The sequence below is a fragment of the Ixodes scapularis genome, unplaced genomic scaffold, assembly GCF_016920785.2.
Source record: "Ixodes scapularis isolate PalLabHiFi unplaced genomic scaffold, ASM1692078v2 ptg000020l_1___fragment_1__unscaffolded, whole genome shotgun sequence".
Taxonomy (NCBI): domain Eukaryota; kingdom Metazoa; phylum Arthropoda; class Arachnida; order Ixodida; family Ixodidae; genus Ixodes; species Ixodes scapularis.
This window is the reverse complement of record NW_024609889.1, coordinates 378,268-403,525: the sequence shown is the minus strand read 5'-3', so window position 1 is coordinate 403,525 and position 25,258 is coordinate 378,268. Positions and strand designations below refer to the sequence as shown.

The window sequence follows — 25,258 nt, the reverse complement described above, 5'->3', positions numbered from 1 at the left end:
CCTGCCTGCAGCGCGTCTATCGTATGAGCGCTGTGACTGATACATCATACAGTCTGCTGAGAGGCGTGCTTCTTACTGCCATTGGTCATACAAAAACTGTCTGGAGACATCCTGTGCATGAAGAAACATTTGTCGAAGATCCTCGAGGCGTGGTGGCGGCTAATTCCGCCCTCCTGTCTGCAACGAACGCTGTTTTATGCACTACGAGCGAAGGGCTTAATTATCTGCCACGCTCTAAGTTCCCGTCCGCACTTCACAAGCACGATCGCAGCCTACGCTACAATCCCAACGAGCCCACATCGTGACGGTACGTGACACCTATATGTGACTTGGCATCATGACGTCACGCCAAGGCTTTATACACGGGCGAAACCTTCGCAATTCGCCTTTCAGTACCGTTCATATTTCCCCGCCGAAAGAGGAGCCATTTAGAACGCCCTTAAAGGATTCCGAAGAAACTTTTTTTTTTTCGCTCACGTTTAGAAACATGTAGAGGCAACCGCACGAGAAATGTGACTGTTACTCACGGCGAACCGGACGGAGGAGACCCGACCGAAAGAGGCGTTCAGGGACCTGGTGGTCCGCTCGATCCCCTGGGCGAGATCGCAGTCCAGACGAGGCGGAGGACGTTGAGAAGCCACGTCCACCCAGCCGACTTGCGGCGGGGATCTCCGAGGCCCCCATGTCGACGCAGGCTCCGACGCGCCGAGGAACCTGGACGAAACCCCAAACGCCGTGAGGAAATTCATATATTTTTCTGGTTTCGCAATAGAGTCTGCACCCGCGGTCCGGATGGTCTTAATTCGGTTGAAGAAGTGTATTAACGCAAAGGATTTAAGTGCCGGGATGCCCGAGAAAAGTGTGACCGGAACGCGACGAAAACCCCCAAAAAAACATTTGTAGCACGTGCTCCAGAGGACAACCAGTACAAAGGAACACGTTATTGAGGCGAAAGAGTAAGAAATTCGAAAGAAGTAACAAAATTCTGCAAGAGCCCCGACGGAAATCAAACCCACGACCCCAAGGTTTTGAGCCCGAAACTCTACCAGTGCGCCAAAGGGGCAGAGGTGAAGTGTTGGCGACTAATGGCGCGTTACACCTGCGGATTCGGGGGCAAATCCGCGCACGCGGATCTGCGCAGGCGGAAGGTGGGTTTTTGAGCAGGGTGGGGAAATGCGCTTGTCACTGGCGGGAAATCTGGGTATATACGGGTCCCGGACTGATCCAGATTTTCTGCCAGCGACGACTGGATTTCTACACCCGGTTTCCAGATCCACTTTCGCCTACGGAGATTCGCCCGCAAATCCACAAGCCCTAGTGAAAAAAGTCAGTTGTATGAGAAATTTCTCGTGTCCAATAAACAGATATGAATCATTCAAGATATATAAGAACATATAACAACCATATAAGAACTACATAAGAACTATACAGGAACTACATGAGCTATATAAGAACCAGATAAGAAACTTATAGGAACTACATAAGCTATATAAGAACCAGATAAGGAACTTATAAAAAAACTTCACAGAAGTTTCTTATATGGTGCTTGTATGTTCTTATGTATCTTATATAGTTCTTATATGGTTCTTTTATGGCTCTTATATGTTCTTATACATCTGGTTTGATTCATATGTGTTTATTGGACACGAGAAATTTCTCATACAAATAAGAATTTTAAATAGCAAGTCTAAACGCGCATTGAGGGGCAGTGACCAACGCGAAAGCCGGCGTTTGGTGTTTAAACGCGTTCAACCACTGAGTGGATTCAGAGACAGCTAGCTTTGCGTCTGCCTACCCACTAATCGTTCCAACCAGAACTTGGTGGTCTCACCTCATTCTCTCCCTCAGATACTATTCGTACAATCAACCACAACAAAAAGAAAGAACTGCACAGATTGCCACAAGCTTCAAAGGTTACCACTGAAACGTATTCTGTGCATACCGACTTTATCCGTCGGATCAAGATAAATTATGCAATTTCTTGCTTTCTCTCGCTTTTACATTATCGGTGCGAATAATTGCCCGGATAATAATTATAACGTTAAAACCTTTCACTCAAATGCTAAATTGTTTTTGATTGAAAAAATATTTTCAAAATTTTGTTTTGTTCCTATGAATAGTTCGTATGTGGTGCATGGTCCTAGTAAGGTAAGGGCTATGCACCAAGGCGCTGCATAATAGTCCTTACCTGATGCCAAGTTCGTGCGTAAAAATTTATCGCACACAGCGCACCTTGACGAATGTGCCTTATTAGCTCTCAAGAAAGCTCGTTTCATTAATCAATATTTATTAACACACCCTTTTCACGAACTCTGTATCGTCATAATGAAGGATCTAGACAAAACGAATCCCACTGTGCAAGACTCGAGCGTTGCATAGTCCGCAAAATACGGCGCCGATTAAGAAATGTAACCACCTCGATCTTACGTATCCAGTTAGAATTCGCAGAATGCTGACACAGCGGATGTTACAAAGCGACATATAATATTTTCCGCTATGTTTAGCGGACGCTCGGTCACGCGACGTATACTCGCGTGACGCCAATTTCGTTGCCACGTGACGTCACGGCGTCACCTAAAGCCGTGACATCACTCAACGCGATAACGTAACAGTGGCGCCACGTGAAACTATGTCACGTGACTTTACGTCATGTCCACCGTTCCTATATCAATTCAGTTACGGAACTGCCCGTGAACGCTGCTTCCAGGTGCGGTACTCCCCATCTTCCCCCACGGCCGCCTATACCGTCGTTCCACGCGTCACCGTTTCGGGTACGGCTGCTACGGCAACTGCATTTTTTTCTATGGAATACAGATGTCTTGAAACGAGATTATAGATAATCTATTAAGGTATGTTGTTGGGATAGTTGGTTCATCTTAGTTAAACATATAAAATAGAGAAAAAAAGAAGACAGGGACACAAAGTAAACGGGACGAGCGCTAACTTTCAACTATTTTTACAGGGTAAAAATGGCTTAAAGTTAGGGCTTGTCTTGTTTACTTTGTATCCCTCTTTTTTGCGTTATTTTATGTTTAACTTAAATTCTAGATTGCGCTTCAAACAACGAGAGTCGGACTAGAGGGGGAAAGGGGCCTATAACCACCTCTGCGAGAGTTCCACAACTGAGCTAATTGATCTAGTACCGTTGTCAACGTCACGTTGGCACGTGACTGCCTAATGTGACGTGCGGCGTTTAAGTCACTTCACATGAACACGTAACAGTCGCTCAAACCACGTGATCTCCGTAAGCCCGTGTAAATATAATGTCGTGATACATTTTCGTGACGCTCTAGACTTTAAAACCAGGCCATACAATTTACCTGAGTTAAAGCTGCCGTGCAAGAATATTGGGCTGGAATGTTTCTGATTGTACACAAGTTTCCTGTCACTATAGCTGCAGCCTGGTAACAGGTTCAGAACAACAGTTTTTTTTTAATTTTTTTTTACAGGGTAAAAATGCCTCCAGGACGCACTCGTTGCATTCCGTATGGCTTCGGCTGCGCCTGCGACGAAGCGTTATCAAAGGCGGAAAGGTCGCACTGAGGCGAAATAACTACTCAATCGTCGCCCCGGCATTGATTATACTTTGGAAGGAGTGCCAATCGAACGTGTGATTGAAAAAAATTGGGTTGTGTGTGTGTTTATACAGCCTAGAACTTGGTCTGCCTCACAGGGGCGACGAGTCTCCCAGCTGTAGATGAGAAATTTAGCCAGTGCGGTACAGCCGCTAGCCTGGGGTCTTTAACGTGCACCACGCAGTAGTGATACACGACCGCACGCCGGTACGATGCTCCTCCAGATCGAAACGGGCAGGGGTGGGGCTCGAACCCAGGATCCCTGGGTTCTGCAGCGCGAGCTTTCGCTCCACGTGCTCCGAGCTGATGTGCGCTAGACCAAACGTGTGATTGCTTGAAAGGATCTCGCGTGAACGTTGAAAGCGCGCTATTGTTCAATGCTCACCTGCCATTTATTGTTAGCAGAGCAGTGAAAATGCTCAGTTAAATATCTCGCCTGACTTAATAATTCAGAGACACCGCTTCCTCAGTTCGATCGACGCTTCTATTCGCTTCAATGATTTGGAACTCGCTAACAGCTACGCAGTCATCGAGCATTGAATCTGTGCAAAAGCGATTGATACGTCTTGTGTGCGACGGACACTTCTAGCGTCGTTTTCATTGTAGTTATGATTTTCTTCCGAATAGTTTTAATTCGCCTTTTGTAGAATAAAAAAACTCAATCGTGATATTTTTTCGTTTGTTTGCACAGCGCTAATGGTGCGTTTGATTGGGACCTACTTTAGAGCTGTATCGGTTTCCATGTCCCTTCACGCGTTACTAAATATTTTACCGAATTTTACGTTCGTTCTATCTGTAAAGCCTCGCCAATGTCACGTGAACAGATCGCATTTAATGGGATTGCATCATCTCGCATAGACACATTAAGTGATCAGGCACTTTTCCGAAACGAGCTGATGTGTACAATAGCAAGTATGTCGTGTTTCGTACGAAGCAGAACAATCTTTTTTTGTGCGTGCTATTCGAATTTTTATATGATTTCTGTTTGGTGAGAATTGTTATTACATTTGCGCACCAAAGGGAAGACCCAGATATGGTTGTGCTTGGAGAAAAAAAAAAATTTTCTGTTTGATTTTTTAAGAGCAGCATCTTCATCAATGTTCTCTTCATCATACAAGCAGATGTCTTTGATGTACCCATGTCTGTATCTGGTTTTGTGTGTTCGTGCAAAAAATAATACTAATATTAATAATAATAATAATAATGATTATTTGTATTATATAGGGTGGTTCAAGTCAATAGGCTCGATCTAAAATGGACCGTAAAAATCGACACCTGCACGTAGCCATCTAAACTTTTCGCCAAAGGTGTAATCCACAGGTCGGTGTTTTCTTGTAAAATTACGAAGCGTAGTTCTCTTTCTGTAAAAAATAGGGCCAAGAAACTTGCCAGGGTCTACGGCGGGCGGCGACCCAGACAACCAAGTCCAGTAGCGGGGTGTGTTTGGCGTTCGTATTGATAGATGGCGACAGGAGCAGCGTCTGAAGGTGCAGCCGACCAGCGAAAGATAGCAGACGACACGCAGACGAAATCCGTTGGTAGCAAAAGCGCCGGCGTTATGCAGACGCGTTTTTTTTTTTTTACTTTAAGTTTTGCTTTTATTGTTTGCATTTATTTTTTAACCGAAGGTTAATTTCAAACGGATTATATTCATTTTAATAACAAAAGGTGGTCGCGAGCCGTCGCGATAAGGAGGTAGCGCCATCTATGAATACGAACGCCAAACACACCCCGCTACTGGACCCCTGTCGTCTGCGTTGCTACCCGCCGTAGACCCTGGCAAGTTCCTTGGACTTATTTTTTACAAAAAGAAAGCTACGCCTTGTAATTTTTCAAAAAAAAAAAAAAGCCGACCTGTGAATTACACCTTTGACGAAAACTTTACATGGCTACGTGCAGGCGTCGATTTTTACGGCCCATTTTAGAGCGAGCCTGGTGACTTGAACCACCCTATACTTAGGAGGCTGTAATACCTGTTAGGTATTGCGTACTATAAATATAACATTACGCATGTCGGAGACAAGATTGCAGTGATTCTTGGGGATGCGGGAACAACACAGTTCGATGAAGCCATTTTATAAATTACTCTAGTTTCGTACGAAAACTACACAACTCAATAAACTATTTGGTATTGTAAAAAGGCTGTTTTTTTTGTTTTTTTTGCTGCATCAAATTTTTAAATAAAGAAGGAACGTCCTATGAATGCGGTTTTCACGGCGTGTTTATATCGCTCGGCGGACATTAGATGGGATTATAACCATCGCTATTATCAGACTACTTAACTAAAATTTGTTAATTAACCTTTAGTTATTGTAATTAAGATATGTGTTTATATTATAAAGTTTGGGGCGGTAGTATGCCAAGACAGTTCCATTTTGTAGAATTCGCGTAATTAGCTCGTGTTCCGAGATATCTGCCCCCGAATGTTCTACTTAATTCGACTTCTTTTCACTCAATTCGACAAACCCGCGAAAGGGGGCACTATAGCCGAACTTTGCTACATTAAGAAGAAAAAAGTGCGAAATTCGCGAACGAACATCGTGGTACAAGGGCTGGTTACGCGAATTTTACAAAATGAAAGTCTTGGTATATGACCGCCTCAAATTTGTAATATAAATTTATATCCTAATAAGAGTAATTAAAGAAAAGTTGATTAACAAATGTTAGTTAATAAGCTTAATATTAGTGACGGTTATATTCTAATCTAATGTGCACCAAGCCATATAAACATAGAGTAAAAAACCCCATATTCGTATAACTTTTCCCTCCGTCATTTAAAACTTTGATGCAGCTAAAGAAAAAACAACAAATCCCTGAATTTAGGGCTGCGTGCCCCGTTTAAAAATGCGTCAATCAGTCGGTTACACCGACTGATTGACACATTTTGAAACACTTGATTCGTCTTCGTTTGGCCTCCGGGATCACAAATATCATGATTATTTTTCAATTTTGTGCGCGGAGGCTGCAGAAAATAGTTCTCGAAGTACCGCCGAAGCCCCTCCTTCCCGGGGTGTTACGTCTCCGCTCTCGTGCATCTTCAGCGCCTATCAAAGCTATGCACGCACACTCTTGCTATTTTCAAATCCTGGGTTCAATCCACAACCGTGCCCGTTTCGATCTGGATGAGCATCGTACCGCCGTGCGGTCGTGTACCACTACTGCGTGCTGCACGTTAAAGACCCCAGGCTAGCGGCTGCACCGCACTGGCTAAATTTCTCATCTACAGCTGGGAGACTCGTCGCCCCTGTGAGGCAGACCAAGTTCTAGGCTGTATAACCTTACACAGCAATTTTGCTGGTTTTTTCTATTTTCAAAACAAAGTAAAAAAACAAACAAAAATCTTTCACGCCTGGTGTTACAAAAAAAACAAAAAAAAAACAGCGCCAGCGTATGGTCATGAACAGTGCCATAGCCTCCTACATACTGACAAAGCCTGGCAGATCGCCACGAGAAGCGGCCGCCGAATTTGAAAAGGTGGAGCGGAAGACAACGGATCAGAGGAGAGTCACGTGACTGGCGCCCCGCTGCGGCAAGACGCCGAAACACACCTCTCCCGAGCGAACACGTGTGTTTCGGGTCGTCGCCGCTGCAAAAGCTGCGCTCTGACGTCCAGGTTCCCCCCAGAGCCCTATATCGTGAGAGTTTGGCCGATGGGCGGAGCAAAGGCCGCCGCCAGCGCCGAATACTTCCCCCGTGGTTAGAGCGTAAACTAAATGTGTGACACACCATCGACCAGTCAGCAGACCGCGCCGTCACAATATTGGAAACGACATTTAAAGCATGAAACCATCAACAGAGTGTGCAGATGCTTTTATCTTCAAAGAATTGTTTGACCTGTTTGGTGAACGCTTCATTTCGTGTTTATTCATAACACCATCAATTATGTTATCTGTTCATAGCCTGCTTTCTTTCGTTACGGCGGTTATTGTCTTTTTTTTTTTTTTTGATGGTAACATTTTTTGCTCCTGTAGGATTGGGGGGTGGGGGGGGGGGGGGAGCAGGGGGTATGTCAGGCATTGTGCCTTTATCTCTGCCCCTCTGCGGAAACAAATCCGCAAAACAAATAAAGGAAAAAAAAAATAGGAGCGTTCATTTTCGGCGTCTCGGTGACATTTTGCTCTGGGCCGGCTTGCTAGATCAGCGTCTCAGCTGAGACAGGCTGAAAGAAAACAGTGCAAAGGGCGGGGCGCGCGAGTGTCTTGATCGAGTCCCGCTCGGCTCGTGCGTTGGCTTTGGCAGTGCTTTCTTTCCGGCAGACTCGGCAGAGACGCTGTTTCTAGCACGTCAGGCCTGGTTTGGAGCGCACGTTCGTTTACTCTACCGTTGAATATGGATGTGACGAAAACCTCACATGCACCAACTTTTCAGTCACCAAGAGTTATACCTTTTTACTCGAGCAACGCTAAAACGGCTTAAATTAGTCGAGTCGCATTTTTAGAGCTCACGATTGCAGCTAGGGGCTGTTTCGCGGCCTGTGGTTGGCCCTGAGATGCTCGCCTATTCCAACCAATGTATGGCCAAACTCCCCCGATACACGGCTCTGGGTTCCGTTAAAGCCCCTTCATGTTTCAAAAGTAGCGCAGGCTGCGTCGATGCATGAGGCACGTGCGCGCAACCCTTGGGAACATCATGGCGGTACAGCGCAGCACTGAGCTAGATTTCAGACGCCATGTTCTCCCCAGAAGTGGCGCGCGGCACGTGTCTCGAGCAGTTCCACAACAATGAATGGCGCCACTTTTCCCAAGATAGGGGGGGCTTTAGGTTCCCCGAGTAATTGCTATCTGATGCTTTGTGCTACCAGATTTTCGCGCTCCAAATCAGCGACCGGGCACTCTATGTCTTAGTCGTCGAACTGCCAGGCTTTTGTGAGTATTAGCGGCGAGATGTTTCGGTGGCGCCCGGGGGATTGGTGGCCGAGTGAGCTAGCGCACACCAGCTCGGAGCACGTAGAGCGAAAGCTCGCGCTGCAGAACCCAGGGATCCTGGGTTCAATCCCCACCCCTGCCCGTTTCGATCTGGATGAGCATCGTACCGGCGTGCGGTCGTGTATCACTACTGCGTGGTGCACGTTAAAGACCCCAGGCTAGCGGTTGTACCGCACTGGCTAAATTGCTTATCTACACTGGGTAACAATGTCGCCATGTTCTGGCAGACTAAACAACGACTAATTTGTTTGTTTTTTTGTTCGGTGGCGCCCTCATATGGTTACCTTTCGTGACGTCATTACCTTGCGAATAACATGTTCGATGGTGTTTGTAATTAGCATGGCGGAAGCTTGAAATCATAGCGTTCTTGAACCAACAGTGTCAACACCGTCAAAGTTGAAGTCCTCACGTTCCTCTCATTTCCGTCCATGAGAACTTCTTTGCTGATGTCATAGTCAGCACTCCGCCAATCGTGGAAGGCGGACCACCGCGACGCTTTCGATCGCGCACGTCGCCAATAGAGGAAGCTATGACACTGCTTGCACTGCACGAGCGCGCGTGCTTGGCAGGGACGCTGAAAGCCTGGAGCTCACGCTTGTAGCATCGGTTGCGTCCGGACTTAAGTTGAAAGGAAGATAGTGCGGGGGAATATCCCTGGCAGACGCAAACTTGGAATTGCACGCGCTGGCCCCCACGGGCGACACGCGCTTGACGGCCCAAAGACCCTAGTATGACGTAACGACTGCTTTTAATTTATTCGTGTTTTCTAGCGTTCAGTTATATCTTCGGGGAAAACGAACGTGACACTCAGAATCACGGGATAGTTTGTTTTTTTTTAAGAACCTCTTCAGTTTTGCTCTAAGTACATTGTAGAAGTTAAGAGCTTACTCACACGGCGGACAAACGTTCGGAACCAGGTCCGCGGACCAGAAAAATGTGCGTATCAGGTAACCTTGACGTCATTACAGCCGAATCCGCAGGTCCGCGGTAAATCCGTAGACCTGGGTCTAAATTCCATGGTTACCGTGGACCAAAGTGAGGGCTGCGAGTGCGAACTCGTAGTTTCGGTTGCTGCTTTCGTTGCACGCGCTGCCTAACATGATCAGCCCCTGTCAAAGGTGTGACATTGAGCACGTAGCTTTCGCTGCATTCCATGCTAAGAAAGAACCACCACCGCGCGCACGTGGCACTCAATTTGCATCCAGTCAGCTTCTGGTCAATATGCCTGTGGTGTCCTCAGGGACACGGCAGAGAAAAAATAACAGGACTAGCCCAGTCAACGTTCCAAATCAGGCTGACTTTTATCGACAAAGAAGAAAATGAAGTACAGATCGTATGGTGATGATAATGACCTAACCCAACCTAATCTAACCTAACCTAACCTAACACAACGCAGTTATACAAATTAGAACACAATATTACCTTCGCCTTTCAGTTACACGAAGCGAAACAAAGTATCAGTGTCTGATGAGTGCCCTTCATGCTTCACATGTTATGTGACATAACCCCGTAACCAGCTTGGTGGTTTGCGTGATCGTGTTAAAGGCTGCCGCACGTTAGTGTCCGGTTGCGACATTTGCTGGGAAGCTGAGAGAGGCGGAGAGGTAGACTCCTCCCGTCCAGGCGGTGTCCTCTGCTCTGCCACAGCAAGTTCAGGCAGCTGCTCGTCTTGCAACGATCGCTGGCGGGATGGAACTGACTGCGTTTCCATCGGTGCCCCTGAATTCAACGGAAACCATCCTGGCCAACCTGGTTCTTTTTCTTTTCCCGCTTGAGGGACGACAACTAAATTTGACACGTTCCACGTCCGTCCGTCTTCCAGCAGAAACGTGCCTGGTCCTTTTCTTTGTAGGATCTTCAACGGTGTCGTATACCTAAGGTCTCCTTTCGTGCCACCAGGCGGCTTGCGTACTCTGACGAAATCGCCTTGCTTAAACTTGGCAGCTTTTGCACCACGTTTTTCGTCAGTGTAGGCCTTGCTTTTGCTCTGCCGCTCCTCGACTCTCTTCCGAAGAGACTTCATTTCGGCTTCTGGTCGTTGGAGCTACGGGCCTTTTTCACGTTAAATGGCGAAGCAACAATTTTTGTACTTGGCGCTAATACCGCTTAGAACAAATCCCTGGCGTTAATGACCTATGAAGCACGCGTTCGTTTTGTACCACACGCAATAAAAGTCACAGAAAAAATGAAAGACGTTTAAAACTCCCTGTAATGCCAAATTAAAGCACAGCTCTTAAGAAGGAGGAGGTGGGGGGGTATGCCCCTCCTCCCCCGCCCGCTAGATTTTCCGCTAAAACTAACGGGGAAATTTTCCGCTAAATTTAGCGGGGAAATTTTTCCGCTAAATTCAGCGGGGTATTTTGTCTGCTAAATTTAGCGGAGAAATGATTACGCTAAATATATTGAAGAAATATTTCTGCTAAATTTAGCTGGAAAAAAATTAAAGCCGTTTAAACTCCCCTGTAACGCCGAATTAGAGCGCAGCTCTTGAGGAGGAGGAAGGGCAGGTACGGAGAGGAGGCTCTGCCCCTCCTCCTCTCCTGCTCGCCTCCCACTTAGGAGAAAAATCTTCCGCTAAATTTAGCTGGATATTGTTTCCGCTAAATTTAGCGGTGCAATTTTTTCCGCTAGCGGAGAAATTTTTTCAGCTTAATTTGGCGGGGAAATTTTTCCGCTAAATTTTGCGGGAAATTTTTTCCGCTAAATTCAGCGGGGAATTTTTTTTGCTAAATTTAGCGGGGAAATATTTCCGCTAAATTTAGCGGGGAAATTTTTCCGCTAAATTTAGCGAGAAAATTTTTCGGCTAAATTTAGGGGGGAAATTTACCCATAAAGCACCGCGCGGTTACGCCGACGCCGACGGCGACGCTGCTCAAGCCGGAAACGGGCGCCTTAGAGCTGCGCTCTAAAATTCCCCCCTCCTCCTTCTTGTCACATGTGACGTCATTTTGGGAAACGTCCCATAATGTAAAGCGCGGTTACGGCGACGGCGACGCCGGTCAAGGCGGAAACGGGCGCCTAAAAACTGAGCTCTAAAAATAAAAAAAAGAAAGAAAGTCAGCAGCGTTCACCCAATGGTTCTGGAGCCGATTATATATTGCCAATGTTGATCATAGCCACGCGCTGGGGTTGCCAAAGCACAGGACACGCGCCGAGTTCCAGACATTCTTATGGTTCGGCTATTGTCGTCATTGCCGCGACTGGACACGGGCCACTACCCAAATGCTTTTCCAGCTATTAGCGGCGAGGTGTTTTAGTGGCGCCCTCCTACGGTTCCCCTTGTGACGTCATTACCTTGCAAACAACAAGTTCGATGGTGTTTGTAAATAGCATGGTGGAAGCTTGAAATCATTGCGCTCTCAAAGGAACACTGCGAACACCGTCAAAATTAAAGTTGTTTCATTCCTCTTATTTCCGTCGGTGATAAATCCTTTTCTGACGTCATAGTCAGCGTTCGGCCAATCGTGGAAGCCCGACCACAGCGACGCTTCCGGTCGCGCATGTCGCCAATTGCTTATCACGAGCCGGAATTGAGTGCTCACAAAATTCTCGGGTCCAATCAATGAGCGGCATTCAAATATCGTCACTGGTCGGCACTGCGACCACCCAGCTACGTCCTCAAGTTTTTGAAGGAAAGATTGAACGAAAACGCTCGATTTGTCTTTGAAATTATACCGCAGCAAACAAGTTTCTTGCTCAGTGGCGTTGCATCCGGGTATACTTGGGTCCCACTAGCGTCAGTAAACTAGTGTACAGGAAAAATGATTCCAAGCAAATATCATTGCACGGCCCCTTTAAAGTAAAGGAAACGTTCTCGTGAATCATTTGTGCGTTTGATTGGTCAGAAATAGAGCCACTGAAAGAGCAACGCGTAGAGTATCGGCACTCCGTTCCCCGATCTGCTAGTGGGCGCCGCCATCGTGGTGGCGCCCACTAGCAAATTGAATAATGCGACTTCCTCAACTTTCGATACGCTGTTATAAAGCTGAGGTTACGTTGATTCCGTCTGTTCAGAACTTTTTTAATATTTTTGGCGGACGGAAAAGCGTTACCTTCGATTTCAGATAAAGCTTAAGATAACTGGCAACCATGATGTTAAGCCAGATTATGGCCAAGTGCACGTGGTTACTCTGAACCGTTGCCCATTTAGTGGCTCTAGGCAGAAAACGAGATGACAGCAAGGACAGACTTCTTTTTCAGTGTTCTTTGTCTTCGATAAATAAAATGTCATAATGGCCCGAAATAAGTTTTTTTTTTTCTTTCTCTTTGACCCGAAAAAGGGCATCTCAATCTATTGTCATTGGAATTTTTTTTTTTTACTGATAATTATTAGTTTATACGACATTTGCCTTCGATATTTTCACGAAAGAAATCCACCACTTATGGCGAATTCAGGTGGTCAATCGCCGGCGAGACCGAGCCGGAGGAAACGGCAACCAGAAACGCGCCGGCGGCACACCGCGTGACCCTCAGCACCCGAACACGAAACGCCAGACGGCTGCAGTTTACTTCGCCTCCTACCTGTGCGACACCGCTAGCGAGAGGCTGTCGCCGCCGTCACCCATGTCTCAACGGCTTGGATTGACTCGAGTAGTGGCTGGTAAAGTGACTTCAGATCAGTTTCGTACTTTCGTTCATTTTTTTTGTCTCACTGACCCTCTCTCCCATTTCGGAAGTGACGACACCGCATACAGTCTGGCGCCTGCTCGCCCGGCCGTTTGGAGCTCGACCGGAAAAAGCGCCGGAAAGTTGCGGGTGCTTGCCGGAGAACCACCACCCGAACGGTGCGCGCCGGCCGGAAACTGACCACGCGAACACTATTGCCGGTTTTCCGGCAAAATACGTTGGCGACGACTGACCACTCGAATTCGCGAGTAGTTTCACTTTCATGATAAATTACAAGAGCGTTGAGAGCAAAGCTGATTTTTATGATTTACTGAATGTTGATTGGATAATCGGGCAACGCTGTAGCACTCCGAACTTACGCACCGTGAGTGACCGACGAGGCCAGTTCCCGACGTCGAAGCTGGGTGTTCCTCATCGCTGAAGAACGTGCGCGTGAGAAAGCTCCGCGCGTCTTCCATCGGCGATGCAGGACGGGCGCAGCTCTCGAATGCCGGAGACCGGCAAGGCTGCGAGGCTGGCGACACCGACAACGCCAGGCCTAACGCGGACGTCGTTAGGCCCAACGGAGACGTGGTTAGGCCTAACGGAGACGTCGTTAGGCCTAACGGAGACGTCCTTAGGCCTAGCGGAGACGTCGAACGGCCTAGCGGTGATGCAGTAAGGGCTGGGGGAGACGTCCTTAGCCTTAGCGGAGACGCCGTTAGGCCTAACGGAGACGTCGTCAGGCTTAACGGAGAAGCTGTGTAGTTTCGTGGTGGGGACAGGACTAGGGGCGATCCCGCCGTGTTCTCGAGACTGGGTGAGTGGAGCGATGACTGTCCAGAACTGCCCGGACAGGGTATGATGAGCGGAGAGTAGTCGGGGCCCCGAGGCGGCGACGAAAAGTCCAGCTCGAAGCTGGCTGAGGAGGACGACGAAGATTCGGGGCTCAGTCCACGACGGCAGTCCCACGCGGCGCCCGCAGCGTTTACTGCAACCACAATGACGGTGAAAGAAAAGTCGGTTTGAGCAGTCTTTTTTTTTTTGTCGCCGGGCTATACCGAACGTGACGTAAACCATTGTACAATGGTTGACTGAAAAGTAATGAGATATACGAACCATTGTACAATGGGTGATTGTAAAGTAAAGAGACATACGAGGGGTATGAGCTCAGCTAGTTGGTTGTACATGTCTAGTTTAGTGGAACCAGCTGAACTTACAGAAAATTATAAAGATTATAGAGAAAGAGGAAAAGACACCCGATGCGCTTTTGGTGTTGCTACTGATATTGTATTTTTTTCTTCTAAGAAGAAAGAGAAGACCTAACAATAGCGGAAGCAACACCAGTAGAAGAAGAAGCGGAGGTTTAATAAATAGTTATTAGTCCACCAATCCTTTCTTCTATCTCTCTCATTTTCTGTAAGTTCGGCGGGTCTCACTAAAGTAACGAGACAGATTATTTTATTCTGAATCAGACTACCCTTCAGATTCCGAACATTTGTCTGCTTCAAAATATCACCCTTTGCATTCAATACATTTTCTCCAATGAAACCTAACGTACTCTTTTGTGAGATCCCTTTTAGCGTTGCAGGCGCGATTATTCTCAGACTATCCTCTGAAGGAGTGTTATAAAAAAAATAAAAAAATAAAAGGTTTTTCCGCACAGTTTTTTTTGCAATGTTGGAAGTGTTCGAAAACTTAAGAAAAATCAATTCGAACTATATGCGTAAAAGAAAAAAACCTTCTAGAGCAGTTTATTCTTTTCAAAAACTTAACGCAAAACTCAATCACACATCTCTGTAATATTCTCGCAGGCACGTCTTCTTCATCCCGACAGGTAGGAAGTGCCTTTGCACCAGACTTACGCCTATCCTATAAACTCCACTCAAGAGACTCTATTTCATATACTTTCGGTAGCATTTCGGTATCATGCAAATACATTTCGTCTAGAGTAATTACTACTCTATCTTAATTACATTTTTTACTGCCTTGTACTCAGTATCTCAAATACATTTTCAACCTTCGAAAATCTTTGTCGCCGAAACAATCTACGGAACTAGGAATCCTCAGACTCCGAGCCAATGCTGAAGCGATTGCAGACTTGAGGCAAGTGACAGGGAACAAGTCACGAGCAAGAGGCATTCTCCGAATGCCAACAAAAGACCAAAGGGATAGCCCCAAGTACGCTCGTCTTTATATGTCCTCCTGTCGCTTTTGCTTCTCTTTTTCAAGTTGTCCTTGAATGACACGTGACGCTTGGAGCCAGCAAAGTGCTGATGACGCCACCGGGACTTTACACATTTTGTCCAAAGCTGATTCAGACAGCAGAAGGTTGTGACGCCAATGCTTCGTACGGTCACACTGGATCATTTTCGTAAATCGCCGGTTCAGGGGTTTTTGGTATGAAAATGTGCGAGCAAGTTTTCTAGTGAGAGCGAACACTCCCTCGGACAAGGAAGCTAGATCCTGCTGGTTTTATTGAGGTGCACTGATCTTAGATTGGGCATCCCCAAAGCCCCTTGTGTGCCTATTGTGGCTTAACCTTGGCTCCCAGGCTCGTTCAAACGCGTTTTTTCTAGCTTTTTTTTTTTCTTTTTTTGGTGGGGGGGAGATTTTTACATTTTTTTCCGAATGCGCACATTGTTTCATTGTCAAAATCTTCCGACCCAGTTTACCGCCACGTGGAGCCAGGGATTGAAAGCGGTTTCGTAGACACTCTCTTGTTTTACTTGTGTTTCCCTCTTAACCTTCCTAATATTTTTGGGCAGTTCGAAGGTACAGGCGCTGTTGAAAAGTTGAAAAGGCGCTGCCCCTCGCGCCTTGGCCGAGGAGACAAATTACTCGCTCTTGGTTGTTCATCAGCGACAAAGGCTGCTGTCCTTCAGTCGATGTTTCTCCTGCGAGTACATGTTTGTTATTCACTCGCTTGCCTACTCATCATAAAGTCTGGCTGCCTGATCAACCTCTAGTTCGGCTGTTAGGGATATGCAATGCCCGACTATGTGTCAAGTCCGCCGAATCGCGTCAAGGCGTATTACGAACTTAATGCGGAATGCGTCATGATCCGACCCTGCCGCCAAACTAAAGCACGCCAGTTGCCATGCCTACAATACGTGAGCCCCCCCGTGTTCCTAAAATCCTTCGGCACCCATTATGTAGCATGTCTCGAATTATTTCACAGTAAACATCGATTACAGCAGCTAAGTCGCTTTTTGGATATCATAAATCTAACAGTAGAATATGATTTTAATCGAAGTCATTCCAAGTAGAGCACACCATTTGACATTTTTATTTTTGTATTACCAGCTTTCAGCATAGTTACCCAGTATATTCGAATGTAATTCGATTACTTTTTCAAAGTATTTGTATTCCATTCAAGATATTTCGTAGTAAAAGTAACTCAAATACTACTCTAAATATATTTTCAAATGGGTATTTAGTGTCTTAAATACTTTTGTTGTGCATTTGGCACAACACTGCTTGAAGTTCGTTCGCTGTTAAAGAACGCTGCGGTTCAACTGCTGATTCAGACATGATATAACCCTCTCAAACGCCGGCACAGCGCTGCACGTCTACCTCCTTGCAAAGGACAAAGAGAGAAGCCCTTGTACTCAGCTTTTCCCCTTGCCAACACCCCCTCCTGGAATATTTGTCTTTTCCCTTCCGGGCAAACGCCGTCATTTTTGAGTGCGCCTAGAAGGGAGGAAACAGTCTTGAATAGCATCGCGATACTACTTTAGTTACCATATCGCGATACTACTTAAATTACAGTATCGCGATACTTGTATCGCTATACTGTAACTTGTTACTTCTTCCGCTATGTCTTAACCGTAACTCGATACATTTTTTGAGTAATGGTGACGATAAATTAAATTCTTTTTTTGAAAATGTATCCAAAAGTATCTGCAAAAATACAGATATTTTTCACAAAAAATTGATCATATTTTGTGAACATTACCGCGGGTTCCACCATCTGCCTAGATTGGGCCCCACATTAGAGGCGAAAGGTTAAAACAAAGACTCAAGAAATTTTCTTTTGAAGGAGCGAAGTGCTGGCGCAGGGAGCAAACGTTTTCTACTTCTGATATTTTTTTTTTCATCGCGCGGAAAAGCGCATTTAACATTTGCTTTATTTTGACCTTTTCGTGCGTGGCTCTCTCGCCCCGTCTTTACCCTTTCCGGCCTTATCGAACACCTTCGCCTTTTCAGCCAAGCGACAGAGCCACCTCGCGGAAGCACGCGCCGCGTAGACTGCTACCGGTGGACTGTTTAACGCCGAACGAAAGCCTGTGTCATCGGTGCCGCAGAAGTCGCGGCAGTCCAAAGGGAAAGCCATCTCCTGTTCTGCGCAGGCCGGTGCCGTGAAGTCCCTTCGCCGCGCTCTGATTGGAGGATCGCTCCGGAAGGGAGGTGGGGAACTCGCGAGGGTAAACAAAGCGGTGTCGTCTGTTGTCCGCAGCCATTACGGAAGGCCTTTTTGTGTCCTTCGGAAACAGACTGCTAGTTCGTGAACGAGGACGCGGCATACCGAAAAAAGAAACCGGAAATGTCTCGAAGTGTAGGATACTTCGTTTGATGCGAAAGAATTTACCCAGGGAGCATACGAAGCACCGATATGCGTCGCGGTCTCCGGCGGTCGTATGCTAACGTGAGCACCTTCAGCGTCAACACGGTAATGTGCGACGCGAGTGAGCTTTTTTACTTCTTGACGGAGGCCGGTTTTTGCTAGCAAGTGTCTCAGTGTCTAGCTGAAGTATCGAAGTGTAGCTACAGCCCTCTTCGGCGAGCTGAACGGGCTGCTGATCTTTCGAAGGCTGATCTTCCGCAGCAGTGGCACCCGGAGAACTGCGCCATGGCGCTCGCTGGGGTGAGTTACATCGTTTTTGTACATTTCGTATCATTCACAAACAAGTGCACGTTAATGGAGTATAGCGAAGCAAAACAGGGGATGTTACGGAAGAACAGCGGATTAGGCGATCGGTGCGGTACGACCGAGTCGAGAGTGCAGTCGTCGGTTTTCCGTTCTTTAATCCCCAGCGACAACTTGTATGCCCCCTGTACAAACAATTGGTGGGGTAGGATATCTGTATGTGGGTCATAAACTTTGCAGTCACGACTGGGCGTTAAACGGTAGCCTGTTGTACTAGTGATTATACGTACCATGTATGACTGTCGCCCGACGGCACTCCTACGGAAAGTTCAAGTGCCATCCAATGTCACTTCACGCCAATTACGTAGCCAGGGGGGGGGGGGGGGGGGGGGGGGCGTCCGTCCCACGCTACCCTTATCACCCCCCCCCCCCCCCCCCCATCCCCGGCCCAAAAAATCATTCCTGGCTGCGCTAATGCTCCACGCGCGCGATCAAGCACTGTCCTATGGTGATAAACTCACGACGCAATATGTTATTCTGACGTGTGTTCCATCAGTCGCTCGCCGCCGATTTGTTTCACCATGAAGCGCGAGTGAGGCAAACGCTGCGGAGGCGTTTTCGTACCTGCTTAGTAGTTTTCATAGGTCTGTTAATTTACAAGTGCTTGAGTTACCCCTACACCATCATTTCAGCAGAAACCCCCAGCTGCCGGGGTAGTGAAAGGCTAATGTGGCGATGCAGGCGAGTTGGTTATGCATGTTGAAAGTAGTGAAAGCGCACAATAAAGACTAATACGAAGACGGAGAGGCAAACAGGACGAGCGCTGACTATCAACTGAATTTTTTATTCGAAAAAATAGAAACAGCAAAATAAAACCAGGGAAAGCCACAAATACTACAAATGTGACTAGTCATCAATGACTCGGCCACCACACGTGTCAATAAAGTCCACTTCCTTTTTGTGAAGGAAAAGTGAGGGTTGACTGATACACTTATCAGGACATTCCTTCTTTATCATATAAGCCTCCAGTACCTCCCTCGCCACCTTTTCTTTACCTCTCCCAACGATTGTAGTGCCTTGGAAGTTGGGAATGCAGCGGCAATCTCTGCAATGTATGTGTAAATGGGCTCCTGTTGTTGAACGCAGTGATAAAGCATGTTCGCGCAACCGTTCCTTCAAGCACCTTCCGGTCTGGCCTATATAAACCTTGCCGCAGCCCAATGGAATTTTATAGACCACGCCCACCGCACATTCCACATATTTGTTTACGTGCTTCACTGTGCATTGCCGCCTATCTTTGCCTTTTTCTTTTATCCTCGGACATAGTAGAGCCAGTTTACGTGGTGCTTCCACCGCAGCCACTACACGGGGCTGCGGTGGAAGGAAGAAACAACCCCTCATTCGAGGGCCGTAAAAGAGCGCGCCTGTTCGCTCTAGTCGGCCTTGGGAACGGGGCTCCCGGGTCGCTGTAATTAGGGAGTTTTCGTAGACTGTTTTCCCACCTCCGCTATGTTCTTCAAAACGAAGACGCCACTACTGCGCATGTGCGACGCCATCTTTGTCTGCGGAGTCCCGGACCTCGTAGCAGTTTGCGGAGAACGTTGCGGGACAGCCAAAACCATTTACGAAAACTCTCTATTAATCAATTGTACGGAGGATTCACAAAACAAAAACCGTCCATGAGTGGTTGTGATCACCCTCTTAAGAAATTGGGGGGCGGGGGGAGAACAGAGTCGGGCGTTAGCTTTTGGACAATGCAGTTCCGCTAAACCAAATTCACATCAAGTCGTCAAGACAACCGACTAGCGGACCATCAGACAGTCTCACCACACAGGAAGAGGGACGCCAGAGACCGTCCAGTCACTGCCCGCTTTGGCTTTTCCTTCACACGTGATATCCCGCGCACATGAGTGAGAGCATCGCCACCTACTCTCCCCTTTTATTATGGTATAGCTGGCCGATATGAGTCGAGAGAATAACAAAGAATATTAGGAACTTTTTTTTCACAGAGAACATTGATCACGGCCGTTCATCTAGTGTAAGAGTAACCTCTGACGTCTGTGTTTATTCGGGAAACTCTTGTCCCAGTCGTCATAAGCAACCTCCTGCTTTGAAAATTCAGCTTGTCAAAGGATTCGCCCTCAACAGATCCCTTACATGTATGCCGATTTTTAAATAACGATGGATGATCGGGTGAATGCAAACTCCAGACAGAGGCGGACAGCACACTAAAACTGATTTTTATTGAACTCCTGGAATAGAGCAAACACACCACGCATTACTTATCGAGAGCTGAGTTGTATTTTTAAGTTTGGTTAATGATAGCAAAAACTATCGGAGATGAAGGGATAGATAAATGACAAAGTCCAGAAATATAAACGGCCAAACATTTACTGGTACCAAAACAGAAAGAGCCTGGATTTATTGTCAACGTTAATGAATCAGTAGGGATGCGCTGATCAGTAGTTGTCCCCGGGAATCAATTGTAATCGCGGTTCTGTACATGAGGAGTTTGTTTTGGGGGTATTGGGTATTTTGTGGTGTACTTTTCTTTTGATAAATCTAGAGTTCTTTGTTTCGTTTTTGTAATTTTATATTATTAAGAGTGAATTTCTTAGCGTTTTCAATCTGTGGCTTCAACATTCGTACACTCATTTCGGAGCTGCCTGCCTTTCTCTCTTTTGTATTCTCTGAATTTTTGAACAGAAAGGCTGCCTATTAGGGAAACTAACATATCAATGAGAGGGTACACGCAAAGTAGGTCAACCGGTCGTTGAGCTGTACCTTATTTTATTCGAAGTCTCGAGACATTGCGGACGCACTTTCCTGCCTCAACTACTTCTTTGGCTGTAGTAAGTTGGGCGAAGCCTGTCTCTTTGTGTTTTGACAGCATTTTCATTGGCATTCTAGAGTATTTTTTCAGTCCTTACTTTTTAGTGTGTAACCGTATCGCAAAATTTGATAAATTGAAAAAGGACTAGTGATTCTCTCGTCAGTGGCAAGCCGCTGGTTCCGAAATGTTTGTGCCTGGTTCACAATTTGCGAGAGCTTAGCATCAGGGCATGCGTCACTGTAATCGAGAGCCGTCATATTTTTACAGCGAAGCTGTATACCTCTACCAGCCAAGGAAATTTTCGTGTCGTTGGCGTTGTAAGCAAAAAAAAACTCCCAATGAACAATTGAAGGCAAAACAGCACATCTCCTTTGAAATCAGGCATACCGCATACAGCTCAGTATCCGTTTCAATAAAGAAAACCACAAAAAAAGCATCAACGAAACAAGCATCAAAACCACATGATGGATGATAAGGTGTGTGTGAACAATAGGAACAGCCTCCCACGCGTTCCGGTAAAGATTAGGTTGGTAGCTGCTTCGAAAGGGCTTGACGTCATTCGAAGCCTACGTGTGAAGTGCAAACCGCATAATGGATAATAACGGCGCCTGCAAACAATGCGAAGCACGTTCCTTCTCCCCGCGTGTGTTTTCGTGTTGGCGTTTTCACGAAAAAAAAAAAAAAAGACTTCAGAAGATTGAAGCGAAAAGTACTAACACCACGCATACAACATACAGTACAACATTCGTTTCAATCAAGAACAGGCGCAAAACAAGCATCCTAACCATATAATGAATGATATGGAGCTCCTGAAAACAATGCGAAGCAAGTAGAGCTCACCGCATACGTTTCGCGTTAAAGATTACTGTTGCCAAAGCTGCTGCGGCGAAGGCAGCTTGCGACGTGGGGAGTGACGTCGCTAGCCTTTCATATATAAAAGAAGAACCCGTCATAGCCCCGAGAAGTTCGCGTGGCGCCCCCTTACGGGAACCGGGGTGACGTCACGGCGAGGACGCAAATTTTCCCCAACTCGCCTCGCTCGCCCTGTGGAGGTTGTGACGACGTTAGCTGTCGGCGCGCTCGTTTATATTTAATTTTTTTTTTGTTCGTGTTTTTGGTAGGAGGTGTAAATTTTAATATGTGGCTTTATTGAGGTATGGCCTGTATAGCTGCAGGCGAAACTTCAACCCACATTTCAGGCTTGGTTGACAAGGCAGGCAACGCATGAATCGCAGCTGGTATATGAAAATAAAGAAATATGGCCACAATTGCAGACATCTCACATAATCAATGCAGCTGATGGTCTGAATGAATTGGCAAGTTATGCATACTATTTCGTGTTTTTTTTTGTATCTCTGTTTTTAAACAAGATCGCCAAAGCAGGAAAGCTGCATACTGCTCGAGCAACATGTTAAATACAGTCTGGGCAACGGAGAGAGAATCACAAGTGGGACAGCCCAAGTACAGGCGCAAAGTAAAGAAAGAAGGTACATTTATTTATATACATTTCTCGTATTTGACCTTCGCTGGATTCGGATAGTATGTTAATTTTCAATGGACTCCACCGGCGGTATCTCGACTTGTTTATAGTATTCCTCAAGTAATGTACAACAAAAGAGAGCGAAGGTGTCTAGCCCGTTATTACTCCCTTAGGCTGTAAAATTGAGATTTTAACTAAATCAAAATCTGTCACCCTTCACAGATTCCACATTTTTTTCTACTAGTGCAGCATCTACCACTGGACAGCCGTTCGAATGCTTGCTGTTTCTCCTGTTTTCCCGTTGTCAGAGAGTACAGCTGTAGGGCGTTTGGAGGCTCAGGAAGCTTTTGGGGACCTGCAGCAGTGCCACTTTTAATTGCAAATGACGATTCAAACTAAACGGTATTTTTTCTGAAAACCCAAGGCTGGAATAAAGAAACAATGCCAGAAAAAAATATAAACATTCCAAATTACAGTACTATTGCTGTGCATATTTTGGCCGGTTCACTAGATCTTACATAGGCAACGGGGGACAATTCGGCAGTTTTCCCTGCTAGCATACAAACTAATTTTGAGTAATTGTGCATCTTCTAAAGAATAAACCATGCCCCCATACGTGTATCAACTATATCATTAATTCACAATGAAGCTATGTAAAACAACCCTGTTCTACGAGCATTTCAAAGGCCTTCAGACCCAGGGCCTTTAAAACATCTGCGAACCAGCCCATGCAGTGTGGCACGCGCAAAGTTGGAGTCGCGAGCTAATTTGCCGACCGACCGAAGGCCCTTGGTATAAATGCCATTTCAAATGCCTGCAGAGTGGGAAGTAACATTCTCCTAAATATGAACATGCTAGGAACAGAATTCCAGCGTCTACACGTGGAATTCTGGGGTCGGTGGAGCAGCACTTACGCCGCCGCTCCACCGACCCCACGCAAGATTACCTCGTGTCGTGTGGACGGACGGGGAGGTTCATCGGCTGAATCGCCTCCGCCGATAGCTTTCGGGATTGTTAACCCAATTATAAAGATAAAAGTGACAAGCAGGCTTATAAAATGTACGGAAGAACGTCAATATCGGACTAACCCAGCGTCTTGTACACCGGGTAAACGAGATCCCGCTCCTCGAAGTGCTTGCGGAACGCAAAGCCAAACCAGGAAACCGGTGCAAAGAAGCGAGCCAGATGGGAGATCGCGGAGCGGAGTCCTCCCTCTGACGTCACGGTACACCTCACCCAATGAGGGCGCGGCGACCGCAGCGACGCTTGTGTTCGCTCTCGGGGCTAATACCCTGTTTCACCTTAAGTGCGGACGCAGCGGATGCTACGAGCTATCTTAGCCAATCCCGTTCTGTGGACGTGGCCTGTGATACGCTTTCCACGCGTCGCTATGCCCCCTCTTTAAGGTTACGTGTAAGGTAAGGTAAGTTCAATAGAAATGCAGCTGTAACGAAAAATAGAGCACTTTGGAATTTCAACATGTATGAGGTGGAGAGTCATGGTGCCTGGTTTGACTTTTGGAAATGCAGTGCTATGCATAAAATCCGAAGTGCATGCAAGACTAGAAATAAAACAGCGCGGAGTAGGTAGGCTGGCTTTGGGGACACATCGCAAAACGCCAAACCAGGGAGTACAAGGAGACATGGGATGGGCATCATTTGAGAGCAGGGAATCTGTCAGCAAGATAGAATTTGAGGATAGGTTGAGGCAAATGGATGGGGAGCAATGGGCACGAAAGGTTTCCAGCTATTTACACATGAGGAGTATAGGCACAAAGTGGGAGACAGCGCACTAGGAAATTAAGAGGAAAGTTTTTACGCTATAGTGGAGATACGGAAGAGCAGGTCTCAGTTAAAGAGAAAGTTTTATTCCACAGAAAGAGATCGGTGGCTAGAGGGAATAAAGACAAAGACGGCTCTGGAAAGCTATAGATTAAACAAAACAGATATTGCCAAAGAAAGCATTTATGACAATTCTAGGAGAAGCTCATTGTTGTTTGAGGCGAGGACGGGTGTTCTGCGAACCAGAACATACAGAGCGAAGTACCAGGAAATGGATACAGTGTGCACTGTTTGTGGAGAGGAGGAGGGAACGGCTGAGCACTTGATACTCTACTGTAAGGGTCTTCATCCTATGCCTACCGAAGACAACATAGATTTAATAAAGTCGTTGGGTTTTAGAGACAGCGAAGGAAGAGTGGATTTCAAGACTGTAGAGATTACCAAGCAAAAGATTAAGTGAATGGTGGCAGAAAGCGAGAGAAAACTAGGTATTTTCTTATTAACTCATGGCAAGGGAGTTTTAGAGCCTCACTTTCTTTGCAGTGCGGAGTGATTATGGATTTCACATTTAAATATTCTAAGCTTAAATGGTAAAACAAAGTGGCTAGGTGGCGTAAGCTACCGCCCGATCCAAAAGGCTCAGCCGGATTCATCCATCCATCCATCCATCCATGGTCTAATTACCCACGAAACTATTGCTTTCAGGGTATTCTAAATAAATAAAGAAAATCATAGCTAAATCAACACGGCAGAATGTCATCCCCACGCTCGAAACCACGCGCCTGCCGGGAAAAAGAGCGGGCATTATTAAATTTCATAGAAACGCTTCACTTTCGCGAGGATTACAAGACTCGCCTATACCATGAGACATATCCAACAACCGCTCTGGGCACGTGGCGTTCCAGCGTCATAATGATGCTGACCGCCTGCTGTATATATTAAGAACGACCCGGGCCGGCAATGTTGGATCTGAAAGCCTGCCCCACTTCTCCCTTCTTCCCCCCCCCCCCCCCACACACACACACATACACACACACGCGCACGCACGGACGCACGCACGCACGCACGCACGCACGCACGCACGCACGCACGCACGCACGCACGCACGCACGCACGCGCGCGCACACACCCGCGCACACAAGCGCACAGACAGGAATCTATCGTTAATATAAACCACGTTAATGAGGAC

The 25,258-nt window shown here is 46.6% G+C and overlaps 1 protein-coding gene across 1 annotated transcript in view; it reads right to left on the bottom strand.

Moving 5' to 3' along the window:
* Positions 1–532: 532 nt before the first annotated feature.
* LOC120843884 overlaps positions 533–25,258 on the bottom strand; it is a 146,720-nt gene continuing 121,994 nt past the window's right edge. The window contains exon 10 of the mRNA XM_040215355.2: positions 533–714. Within this exon, the coding sequence (XP_040071289.2) occupies positions 566–714 (149 nt within the window). The 3' untranslated portion in view covers positions 533–565. The remainder of the gene's footprint in view (positions 715–25,258) is intronic.